This window comes from Erpetoichthys calabaricus, chromosome 18, assembly GCF_900747795.2.
Source record: "Erpetoichthys calabaricus chromosome 18, fErpCal1.3, whole genome shotgun sequence".
Lineage (NCBI taxonomy): Eukaryota > Metazoa > Chordata > Cladistia > Polypteriformes > Polypteridae > Erpetoichthys > Erpetoichthys calabaricus.
In genome coordinates, this window is record NC_041411.2 from 14583877 (window position 1) to 14596815 (window position 12939).

Consider the following 12939-nt stretch of genomic DNA (forward strand, 5'->3'; position numbering starts at 1 on the left):
ATCATTAATGGCTTTCCATCTTTCTATTTAACCTTACACACTATTTTCATTTTATAGTGAATAGTGATTGATATGAGATGTAATATTTTATGATTTTACTGTTTCAGAGAAAAACCATTGGAACAGACATAGTGGTCTCATCTAGTGCAAACTGTAATGTGTGGATGAAGCAGGTTGGGTTAGCTGCCTTCACTGTGGCTGCATTATCTGTTACCACAACAATGGGGGTTTGTCTCTGTCTCCATACCCACTTGCTCAGGCTTATTTCTATCTCATTTGCTATGCTGACAGCAGTGTGGTCTTTTGAGCATGAAATTTTCATGAATGCTATAGACCTTCTGCAAACAACTGCTTGGGAGAAAGTATCCAATGGTAGCCATATACTCCCCTTTTGCAAATTGACCTCCATGGCCTAGTCATTCTGGCCCCTTAGTTATCCCATCTGTAATTGGCTCTCTCACCACCTAATGAGCTAAGGTGTGGCGAGTGTATAGGCACAAAAATCACTGCTGTTGCGTCATCCAGCTGGATGCTACATGTTAGTGATGGTTGATGCGGCCCCCTACCTTCTGAAGCACTTTGAGTAGGGAGAAAATGCTACATAAATGTACAGAAAGAATGAAACTTTGCCTAAATGATCAATTAAGGATGTTGTGGACTATCAAACCTGTGCTATCACTCTTGTTACTATTACACAGCTGTAAATATCATATTTTATATCTCCACTTTTTTTTGAGTTTTTAAAAAGCAGAATACTTCAATATATTTTATCACTTGTACCACATTATCATGTTTTGGGCTTTTTGATATCTTTAGCCGTGGCTTTTTGTTCTCCAGCCAAGGCCCTTATTCATCAGAGCATACTAATACTTCTTTTAATGCTCAAATGTGATGCATATTTTTGTTTCTAATTTGGAAAGGTTAATAAATGCCAGTATTCTCATGTTACAAGATGAAGATGCACGTGTTAGAGCAGAAGCTGCAGAGTTTGTCTCCAGTTTGACCTGGGAGAGATGGAACCTAAGGGGTATCTGCAGCTGTCTTCCTGTTCAGGCCAACAAAGCTCTGCTGTACCTCTTGGATTATCTTCTTGATGAATTTTGGGAAAACCGTGGGACATTAGACATGCTGTTATCACACCTTCCCCAAGTTGACCTGAAGCGTATATTTCAAGACTTGGAGGGGCCTGAGTGAGTATGTTGTGTTTTGTCTCGTTATATTGATCTCGTTGTCTCAGTCATTTGAATTATCACACTCAACAAGTTTTTTCTTTCATAATTTGAAATACAGGGCTAACAATGTATCAACTATGAACTGCAGACACCTTGTTACTTTTTTGCTGTTAATGATTACAGTAATAAAAGCTTGAATGGGGTTCATTTTATAAGTTGGCACACTGTGTGTATTCTGTCCACTTAGTATGTACAGAGTTTGTGTCAAATAAGTACTTGGTGATAAAAGCCTAGTGTTAAGCTTTTTTTTATTTGATTTTATTGAAGCAAATAACATTTACATATAATCAAGTCAAGCTTACCAAAGCAAAATTTAACCCTTATCAAAGAGAAAGAAGAGGGCCAACAACCACAGCAAATTTTTAAAAGCAGCAAGAAAAGAAGAGTATCATTTTCCCTGATATTCTAAAATGTTATTGATTAGATCCGGTCATCTTTTAAAGTTTTGAACAGATTATTTAAGTGAAAATTAGATTTTTTTCAAATAGTATGGGACATCGTTTATCTGCTGACTTAAGAGGTGGTGTGGAATTCTTCCAGTTGAGCAAGACAAGTCTATGTGCTAGTAGCGAGATAAACAGAATTAGTTTGTTGGTCCTCTTCCACTTTAACCCCATCTGGGAGTCCACCAAACACAGCTGTTAGTGGATTAGGACGGATTGTGACACCAAGGCTGTCTGATAGGTATTCAAAGATTTTTGTCCAAAATGATGTTAATTTGGTGCAGGCCCAAGACATGTGGCGCAGTGAGGCTGGAGCTAGATCCTAATGTTCACAGGTTGAATGTTGCCCTGGACACATTCGGACAATTGTAAACAAGACAACGGGCCACTGACTCTTTAGTCAACAGATTACTTCTCACTTCACTCGAGAAGGCTGCGGCTCTGCAGTCCTGTCTGGTTTACGTAGTACATGTAGCGGCAATCTTGGAAGGAAAAAAATATTTGAGGTTCTTAGTGATGTCCCTTCCTTGAGGACCTTATATTCTGAATTAAACTTCTTATACTGTGACATTGAACTCTGTTCTCTATATGCTATACAGGCTGAGAGATTTCATGTTAGTGTTTGTCATTTGAGTTCTCTGTTCAAGTTGCTGCAAATCTTGTGTTATAGAAACACCTAGAGATTTGAATTGCATCAGTCCAGGCTGCCCAAATCCGTCAGGGATTGGTTTGAGCTGAACCACAAGCATCTTGTTACTTAAACCTGTAGTTCATTATGAACAAACTCTCCTTGGTGTTTTTTGTTAAAAGACTAAACTAAACCCATCTTTCCCCTAATGAGATCGATTGACCAGCTGGGGTATCTGTTTGATTGTTGCCTTAGAACTTTGATCTCCCAATTGTTTACAGAAGTGCCATGGTTTGTAATCATCCTTCCAATATCCCCAACAGATCAATCACCCTTTATGAACAGGATGAAACCAACGTGTTTGCAGAACCTGCTGTAATTTCTAAGATGCTCCTGCCTTACATTTGCCGACTTTCTGAGAAAATGGCTACTAATTCACAGCTACGAGAGTATTTGAAGGACTGGGTGACCACCAACAAAGTAGTCATCTTGAATGACATGGAGTACACCAGGCACTGGTTCACCCAAGGTAAAGGCACATCTCCATTTCATCACTGGCATATCTTCATGCGCTCCTGCTATTAATCATACATTTCCAGGAAATATAAGTGCTATGGATTTAGTTACTTTATTTTTACTGAAATACCCTTGGCAGAATAAGTAGAGCTTCCCCCATTCTAAGAGCATAAGGAAATCTGAATTGACAGCAGTTAGGCTATTTTTGGAGGCATCTTAAATTGCAATTAAAGCACAAAGAAAGCATCTGCCAATTATAACCCTATTACTACATATTCAAAGTTTTGTGAATGCAATGGTGTTACAGTATCAGTGTGAAGTAGAACTGACCGAGTCTGCTACTCTGTCTACGTTGTTTTCTTGTTTGTGTTTATTCCGGTCTTGATTTGGCAAGCAGGTGCAGCATACCCCATTATGTGTAGGATCTGATTAATTATGACTTCATGTCCATCCATTTTGTAACCTGCTTGACAAGTTTTAGGCCCAAGGACAAGGTGCCATATTTCATGAGTCTGATGCATCTACAAATGAATTGGGAAGCAGCAGGGGAGATGTGACATATTACACCTTGAGATGAGCAAACACACATCAACAAAAACCGCCCTTGTCTTGATATCTAAATTACCCATATAAAGCATTTCTTTCAACAATATGTGAGTCTGAAAAAAAAATAGTTTGTATGTTTATATGCATGTGTATATATGTGCATTCAAGTGTGTGTGTGTGTGTGTGTGTGTGTGTGTGTGTGTGTGTGTGTGTGTGTGTGTGTGTGTGTGTGTGTGTGTATATATATATATATAATTATCACTGTGGCATAGTGGTTAAGGCTTTAGATGTTAAACCCTGAGGGTGTGGGTTCAAATCTAGCTACTGACACTGCATGACCCATAAGCAGTTCACTTCACCTGCTTGTGTCCCAATTTGAAAAGTAAAAGGAAATATAACCAATTGTACAGTAGTGGCCAAATGTATTGTCAATGACACAAATGTTTTGCAAAATTTGTGGCTTCAGTTTTTGTGGTGGCAATTCAGTGTTTTTGTATTATTGTGCAAAGTGATCAGCTGCATATTAATTTGTTGCAAAGAGCTTTATTAGCATAAAAAGTTAACTTTATCACCCATTTTCACTTATTTTGGCCCTGGCAAAAAAATGTCAAGCAAGCGCCAGGCCCGTCTCCACCTGAGGAGTCAGCTACAGAATCGTGTTGCCATCCGTGCTTGCTCAGTTCTGGCAGCAGGTGGGTGTGAGTGAGGCAAAGACTTTTGGACAATGAACTTCTTTCAAGATGGGCAGCAACATCAAGGACAGACTGAAATTATGCAAGAAGTACAAGGATTGCACAGCAGAACACTGGTGCAAAGTTTTTTCGGATGATTCCTCCTTCTGATGGTTTGGAACATCTAGAAGATCAATTGTCTGGAGAAGGAAAAGGTGAATGCTACAATGAGTCCAATGTCGTGCCAACAGTGAAACATCTCGGCCTTCCATGTGTGGGGTTACTTCACATCCAAGGGAGTGGGCCCACTCACAGTTTTGCCCAAGAATGCTGCCATAAATAAAGGTATCAAAACGTCCTCCAAGAACAACTTCTTCCAACAACCTAGGCTCAATTGGGTGATGATCTGTGTATTTTCCAGCATGATGGAGCACAAAGGTCACAAGGCAAAAGTGATAATGAAGTGGCTTGGAGTTCATTGCATTCAAAGTTTGGACCTGTGGCCAGGAAACTCCCAGATCTTAATCCCATTGAGAATGTGTGGTCAATTCTCAAAAAGTGGGTGGACAAGCAGAAGCCCACAAATTGTGATCCACTCCAAGCACTTAAAAGGCAAGAATGGATCACCATCAGACAGGATTTGGCCCAGAAGCTGATATCTAGCATGCCAGAGCAAATTGCAATAAAAGCCTTTGAAACTTATGTTTATAATTATTCTTCAGTATACCGTAGGAACACAATTTAAAAAAAAAAAAATCAATGTGCTAAAGCAGCAAAGCTTGCAGAACACAAAATTTGTGTCACTGCCAAGACTTTTGGCCACTACTGTATCTCAACGTGTTTTTTTTTTTTTTTTTTTTTTTTTTTTATACACAAATGTTCATTGCCTTGTGCTGCAATAAATGCCACAATTTCCTTCTCCTCTTGTGATAACCTCTATACAATCTAAACTCCTGCCAGGACTATAAAAGTCCATAACTTCTTTACTCCTGGTGTAAGAAGTGGTGCAGAAGTCACATTTTCAGTTTTGTGACTTATTCTGACATGCAGCCTTCTGGCAGCTCCGTTTGTTACCTAAGTAAACACACTAGTACTTGATGTTTTATACAGTGTGTATTTTTTTTATTTGTATTGCTGTAAGGCAGACACTTGAACTTTAAGGTCAAGTTACTAAATGGTAAATGAGACTGTCTGGGGATGTGTGAGCATACAGTGGCAGTAAAACGTATTCACCCATAACTCCTTAGCAGGAACAATTTTCTGGATTTTGCAGCAAAATCAGATTTTTTTTTTTTAAAGGTGGTTAAAGCATAATTTTATGGACCATAGTCACATGTATCAAAAAAGAAAAGTACATAAAAAAAAATCCAGTTTTAAAACAATTACTCAATTTAGCTCTTAGACATTTTAATATGTGGTTTACATTTTTTTAATTTCCCATAATACTTTGTTGGACCATCATCTTTATTACATTTTGTTGTACCAAAAAAGTTTATAATTTTCAGTTAGAACACAAATGTTGGTAACAGTGGGGCTACTCTGTACACTGTGTGTGTGTGTGTGTGTGTGTTTTAATATAATGTGCAGAAACTGGCTTCTCTTATGAGGTTCGATAATTGTGCTTATTTGCCTCTAAAAGGTTGCCTGCACTCCAAGGCAATATAAATTGTAATATGTTGGCATTTGGGGGGTGGGTCAAAAAAACATCTACAAAAATTAGAAAAAGACGTTTTTATGAGTGAACGCACATAATTTGATCTGTCCAGGTGCTCTAGAGGACTATTAGTTAGTCTTTTCAGGTTTCAGTGGCTGCTTATTTGTAGTGAGAGCCCTTTTCAGTCTAGGATCTGTCTGTCTGTGTGTTAATTCATATACCTGCTTTTCATGGAGGGGCTGTTAACCAACTGTATGCTCATTACAATGATGATACACAAACACTCAAGTTCCACACATCCATGTCCATTTTCAGATTCATTTTGTTTAAACTGCACATCTTTTAAATGTATGTTAAATATAGTTAATGGCTGACGCTTCATCTTGTATTGCAGAGTGTGTGGCACCTTCATACCAGCTAAGAGCTCTGTGTTGTCCACACATGAGAACTGCCCTAAATGCTCTTCTTGTGAAGTCCACTGTTGTGCTCCACAGTGAGCGTGTGCTGCAGGAAGACCAGGGTGTCAAGCTTGCTGAGGCACACACCATTCTGAAGCTGCAGCAGGAAATGGAAGAAACGCAAAGAGTACTTGCTCAAAAAGGCATCCTGCTTCTCTATCAGATTTAACCAACAGGTCTGTCTTTACATTGTAGATTTTTAAAAAATGACTTAACTTCTATTTCTGTACTTAAGATTTCAAGCATAATCACTGTAGTGGTATGTTCTTTTTATGATGTAAAAATGACTGATGTGTCTGTTTTAATCAAATACTGATCGCTCATTTTAACAAGTTTCTATTGTAAACCGTTCATAAGTGTATCATCTTACTGCACTTGGACTTGGTAGAGCAAAATTTGTATGGGAAAACAAGCTGGAGATGAACCTGAAAACATACTGGGGCCTATCTGTCGATTTATAGAAAAGCTGCGATAAGGTGAACTGTGCAAATATTGATTCACAGATGCAAGACTGAAATTGAGCCTGCATTAAACTTGTATAGTTGCTGATAGGAGGTTCAATGTCTAACTTTTTTTTTTTTTTTTTTTTGTTTTGTTGCTGCAGTGAACAAAGAGCTATTTTGTTTAGTATCACCTTTTAAATGCTTGTCATTGTGAAGAGTAAAACTGAAATGTATTTTACATTAAATCTTTTAGCTTGAATGGTAAAATTAGGAAATGTCCTTAGAAAAACAAGCTGTGCTACTAAATGGAGTCACCCCAACAATTTTCTATCTGTAGTTACTGTAAACTTAAAACAATGCTGCTTTCTATGTGTCATTTTACAATATTAAGCCACAAGAAAACTGGTTGATTGTCTGACTTTGCTGTGCTATATTACAGTTAGCTTACTGAGTTAATAACTGACTAGAATGTAGTGCTTTTGTGTTTCAGTGTTCTCAACTCCTTGTTGATTTTCATAGCTGAAAAAGTACATTTCAGTGTTGGTCTACTTAAGGATTATGTTGAGGTGCAACTTTATATTTCCAACTTGATTTCCAGATGGCTGCTCTGTGCCCATCATGTGGAGGTGGGTGATGGTTTGTTTATCACACCCAGAAGGATCTTGTATAATTGCCCTTTGGATGAGATGTAAAATCTAATTTCTGACTCTCTGTGGCCATAAGAGATCCCTGGGCCTTGTCATACTTGCCCCTTAATTATCCTGTCTCTAATTGGCTCACTATCTCTCACCCCTTCACCACCTAACAGCTAATGTGTGGTGAGTGCAATGGCACAAAATGGCTGCCATCACTTTATTCAGGTGGATGCCATACATTAGAGGTGGTTGAAGTGGCTCTCCACACTCTATGTAAATGCTTTTAGTGGGGAAAGTGCTATATAAATGTAAAGATTTATTATTAATTATTATCCATTCAGAAATTATATATTTGAAAAGAGAAACTTAATAAAGTAGAGCGCTGAAAGATGCCAGCCTTAAATAGCCTATGACTTGTTGTTTTTGTGATATTTGTCACCCGACTGAAATTACATGCATGTGTGGGGAGACTCTGGCAACATAAATAATTGTGAGCCTGTTTTGCAACTCCGGGGGGGGTGGAAAGCTTATGTAATAGTGCTAATGACGAGGGTCTTTTACAGAAGGCTGTCTTTTATAAATGCAAGTACATATTGATATCCTATCTGCAGCTTGCTGCTTGTGCTTTTCTGCTAAGCACATCGGCTTCACTAGATAATAATTCATGGAGATTGGGCCACTGCACACTGTATTAAGCATATTTTGTCAGACATTTTGCTTCTGATAGCTTTCTCTGTTCCCTACATAAATCCTGTACTTGCTTTAAGTTGACAGATTGTCTCAAGACATACCTGTCTATTCAGTATGTGCTTGCTTCCGTTGGTCTTTTATTTCCTGTTCATCGGTGTCCAATCAGACATTTTTGTTAACACTTTTGTCTATTAGTTGTTCCTGATAACCATGATTATGCACTTTACTTTTGAAGATATACAGTATGATTCTGGCTCTTGTGTATCTAATTCATTTTGAATGGAAACTAACAAAAAATTATTTCTGCTAGTTCTGTCCTGTAGAATTTTTAATTTAGATTTGATGCAAAGTATGGCAATCACAATTTTACTTTGATTTTTTTTTTTATCTGCTATACTTTTACATTATTGTTTGCATTAAACCTAAATTAAAATTATACTGGGCCTAATAAACAAAATGTGTACGTCGACTTTCCGCAGTATGTAATTTGTAAAGTCACTGGGGTAAAGGTCAGTGTGCTTTGGAAAAGCAGTCGGGTGTGAAGCTGCACGCAGTTTCTGTACCGCATGTGTGGTGCAGGCTAGGAGTCGGCTTCTTGTCGATCTATTAGCAAGCCTCACTGCTCTAATGGCTCTTAGCAGCACTCAAGATGCTGCTTTAGAGAGTCATTTGTTTCTGTCCATCAGCATGTTTACAGTGCCATTACCCAACACAGAAATAACCTAGTGGTTCTAATGGAAGTACAAATGCAACTTAGAAATTGAGTCACAAATGGCATGTGAGATGATTATCTCCATGTCTAATTGTGCATAAGTGAATTTGAGAGAAGGGCTGCAATTAAACTTCATAATAATTAACTAGATGGTATTGTGTTTTTTTTTTTTGTACAGGCTTCCCATCTGTTCCTCAAACACATATATGAAGAAAATCACTGGACCAAGCAATTTCCGCCATCCTTTAAGCAATGACATCTTCAGCACTTTGTGACCTGTCCCACTGTTCTAACCTGCTTGAGTTCCTCTTGTGGAATTTCAAAATGACCAGCCATGCTTGTGGTTTGCAACATTGTCACTGTTTCAATGGGTTGGCAGCACATCAGAATGGGGATCTACAGTCGCAGTTCCCAGAGTTCAACTTCTTGCGAAGTCTCTGCATATACATACTGATATGCTTGCTCCTCCATGCCATGGAAATTTGCTCTAGTGCTACTGTCTTTTCTGACTATTCCATGACACTAATCAACAAAGTGTTTGTGGCTACCAGTTATCTAAAGTCTTGGGACTCCATTAAGTGGGGCAACTCCTGGATAATCCTGTTCTGACACTAGTGCACAAACTTGGTGTTCTACTGGCTTGAGTCTGCCGCATAACAAGATGGCTGTAAACGAACAGAAACCAAATCTGTTAAACACGTGAACAGGGCTCAGTCCAGGTGTGATCAGGCAAATCTTTGCTGCCAACTACATTCCACAGTGTTCTGCTGATTATTGCTTTCTACATGACAAGAAGATAGAATATTTAGCAGATTTAGGAGGTTATTCAAAAAAAATGAAAAAAATGTACTTGAGTGTCAGCATGCAAATGACTTCACTGTTACCAGAGCCTAGGACTCTGCTTCAGCATTGGGACAACTAATATATTCTTTAGAGATGACTTGGATTGTGTAGGTTTCAGTTTCATGGCTAGTTGGAAGCCACTTGCCAGAATAGGCAAAAATCACTTTCTAGAAATTACACTGTTGGATTTTTGAAAAACATTTTCTTAAGAAAAGCTGAAATCGTGGCAAATTTCTGTGTCTAGCTGCATAATAATAAAGCCTGCTGTTTTATGAAAGTTACAATTAGTACTGTCTCTAGACAATTTTGTGAAATCCTCCTTGATTCACTTTATTTTAATACACTCTAGTTTAACATGGTGTTACAAGGTGGCAATATGCTGCTCATTGGTTGAACATGATGCTAAGAATTTTCCTGTACTGTATTATGTGACCTTGAGCAAATCACTTAACCTGCCTGAGATTAACTTGTAAACACTTGCTTTTTCACAAGGCAACTTGTAATATCAGTATTGACTGGATCTGCCAAACACTTTGTGTCTTCAGTCAGGCCAAGATGATCTCCACCAAGTGTAACAGCCAGCTTTGTGGACTTGGTTATGAAGATTCATTGCCTCCAATGAATGCCCCACTCTCATCTTCTAAAGCATTTCTTTACTCTTGGCAGACCCAAGTTCACAGAACCTGTGATGTCCGGAGAGAGGCTCAAAACATAACTTGACCAAACAATCCGATCCACAAAGTCCATTTACTTTGGCACCTCCTCTACATAATAACCATCTCTCAAATAGATGGAAAAAAATTGGAAGGGTGGGAATTTAGATTTGTGGAGTCTGTTTTCACTTGGAATAATTTTCCACCACATTCCCAATGGTGTTAGCTTGAGGGCTAGTCTAAGAAATTATGATGGGGGGGGGGGACACTCCTCATCTTCGAGTGACCACCAATGAGTAGCAAAGATGATACTTCACCTCTCACCATCCTTAATACTCCAGCCCAGAAAAGTGTAGAAACGTAAAAACAACTGTACTAACACTTTGTGATGCTCTGCTAAATAAATAAACACATATTAATGTATCATATGTTCCAGTGATGGCCCATTGCCATGTCCTGCTTTGCACCCAATGCTGCCCTACATTTCTACATTCAAATATTTTGTATGTTTGAGCTTCACTACACCATTTTCACTGAATGTTTTTCTGTCACGGTCACATGTTTTCTGAAAGCCAGCATCTGCCCTCTTCTAAATTAGATGTTGACCCCTTGCACTGTCCCGTTTAGACACAAAGAAGAAAAGGGCTGACAGCTGTTGATCCCCGCCAGGCAGGATGTTTGCCGATCACCTCCCCCCCCACGACCCCACATATTCTCCTCCCAAACTACCCCCTACCCCAGCCCCCCCCCAGCTTGCTAGGGCTCATGTAGCAACACCCACTGCCTCTTGCTTGTTTAATGCAACACTAAAACAAAGAGGTTTGCATTTTAGAAGTGCCAGCTGTTTTAAGAGGCTCGGAAAACACTGTAGTGTGTCCTTCAAGGCCCACTGCAAAAGGGTGAAAGGGATGACTTGGGTGATCCATCAAATGTGTTCAGAACCTCCGAGTGACTTGAAAAAAATGAGGCTGCGTAACATTGTAAGGCTTTAATATGAGCATGATGATGATGGGGACATGGTCACACTTGGAAAAACATTCACGTGGTCCAGAGCTCGGCAAGCAATGGTCCCTCTGGGCTAAGCAAAATTTAGCACTGCAGATAATGGCTCTGGCCAAAATGCGTGAAGAACAAAGCCATTATGCTAGCGGCAGCAGACACATGGAGGGGAAAGGGAGCAGTGCACAATCAGATTGGGCAAACTTTAAAAAAATCTGCTTATGGGATGTTTTTTCCTATGTATTTTATAATTGCGGTATCACAATGGTTTTGGGAACCTGTATTTGTACTGGCATTTGCCCATGTGCAATGGATTGGGATCCCATCTACAGATTGCTCCTGTTCCTGATGCCTGGTCTTAGCATTGAACTAAACACAATTAGAAAACTGCATTAGCTATTTGAATTTGCAGTATGTCTTGTTGTTAAGACTAAGTTAAAGTTTAAACCTCTATTTTTTTTTCAGCTTTTTTCCCCCTTGTGAATTCTTATATTCATTTACAGGCTCATGTAGAGCTGGACCCTATAATGGAAGGACTCCTAAATCCTGTGCTGAGTTTGCACATCCTTGGGATTGGCGTTGGACCTACTCCCCCATGGTGTCTTGTGCTGAGAACAGGGTGTCTTAACCCTACTGTTTACTTCTGGTACTGTACAATATGTGTATATGTGTGTGTGTGTGTATGTATGTATAAAATGATTTTCGTTTACTTTGTCAGTACTGGTATACCATGCAATCCTACTTGTGACACAGGAGTAAACCAGTAAGAATCTTTGTAGGCATGGAGAAGTGGTGCAAACAGGAAACATGATCTGTGAGGCTCTCTATAAATTGCGCCTGGTTGGAGGTGGTGTGTTAACCTTGAATGCCCTGTAATTCCGGTATTTCTTCTTGGATATGAACTGTCAAATGTATGTCATATCCAGAGGTGCTTGTCATCTAATCTTTGTCACTATTGATCTCGGCTCAGAGCCAGTCTGTATCAGACCCTTTCACTTGTATTGGTCATTATTATGTCATTATTACTATGACTTTCATTTTGTTTATTCACAGAATGCTTTTAGCCAAAGCAACGTGCAAATCCTGTTTCAACGGTTTTCTTATTTTCACAGTTGAAGCTTTGGCAAGTTCAACGAGTCAGTAGTGCGAAGCATCATAGTTTAGTATCAGTAGTGGAACTCTGCCTAGTAGTGATAATATTCTCATGGCTAGGGTAGAGAAAAGCCACAGCCTGTCATGGTAGGAGGCAGCCATGGACAGTGCTTTTCCAGCTCTCCCTTTCTTTCTCTCTCACACACACATGCTGATTCAAAATGAAGTTAAAGCTTTCAAATATGATTTACTCATGGAGTATACTATGAACATGAAGTGTAAACCACTCTGTAAAGAAACTCTGTGTTCCTAATTTTATAAAACAACCTCTGTATGCACCCCTCATGTCACACCACAGTCCTGTATTCTAATTCATCCCAGACCTTTTGTAGGATATCCCCAGCAATGATTGACACAGCAGCTATGATGCTTTCTTTCATATCTTTAACCGCCACAATCTCAAAACAATGGTGGGTCACTCTACAAGCTGATGCATATTACTTTATAAGAGACTTTGTTACTGGGTAAGACATTATTGAAAGTGTTGCGTTCTTTCTGTATCACTTAAGACCTGCCCATTTCATGATAAAATGTGAGGTGTGGGGGATGGCCTTTGGATTGGATTGGTGGATTTGGTAATTTTATTTATTTTCCAGCTCCATCATAACAGACTGAATATGGACAAAGAGCTCTTCCAGCACCAAATGGGAAAGGCTTAAAAGGG

At 39.1% G+C, this 12939-nt stretch overlaps 1 protein-coding gene across 1 annotated transcript in view; it reads left to right on the forward strand.

Annotated features, from left to right (window-relative positions):
* Nucleotides 1-10351, forward strand: part of si:ch211-225b11.4 (thyroid adenoma-associated protein homolog) — a 57213-nt gene extending 46862 nt beyond the window's left edge. Inside the window, exons 29-32 of the mRNA XM_028824904.2 lie at nt 921-1190; nt 2627-2832; nt 6085-6324; nt 8807-10351. Coding sequence (XP_028680737.2) covers nt 921-1190; nt 2627-2832; nt 6085-6317 — 709 coding nt within the window. The 3' untranslated portion in view covers nt 6318-6324; nt 8807-10351. The remainder of the gene's footprint in view (nt 1-920; nt 1191-2626; nt 2833-6084; nt 6325-8806) is intronic.
* Nucleotides 10352-12939: the final 2588 nt, after the last annotated feature.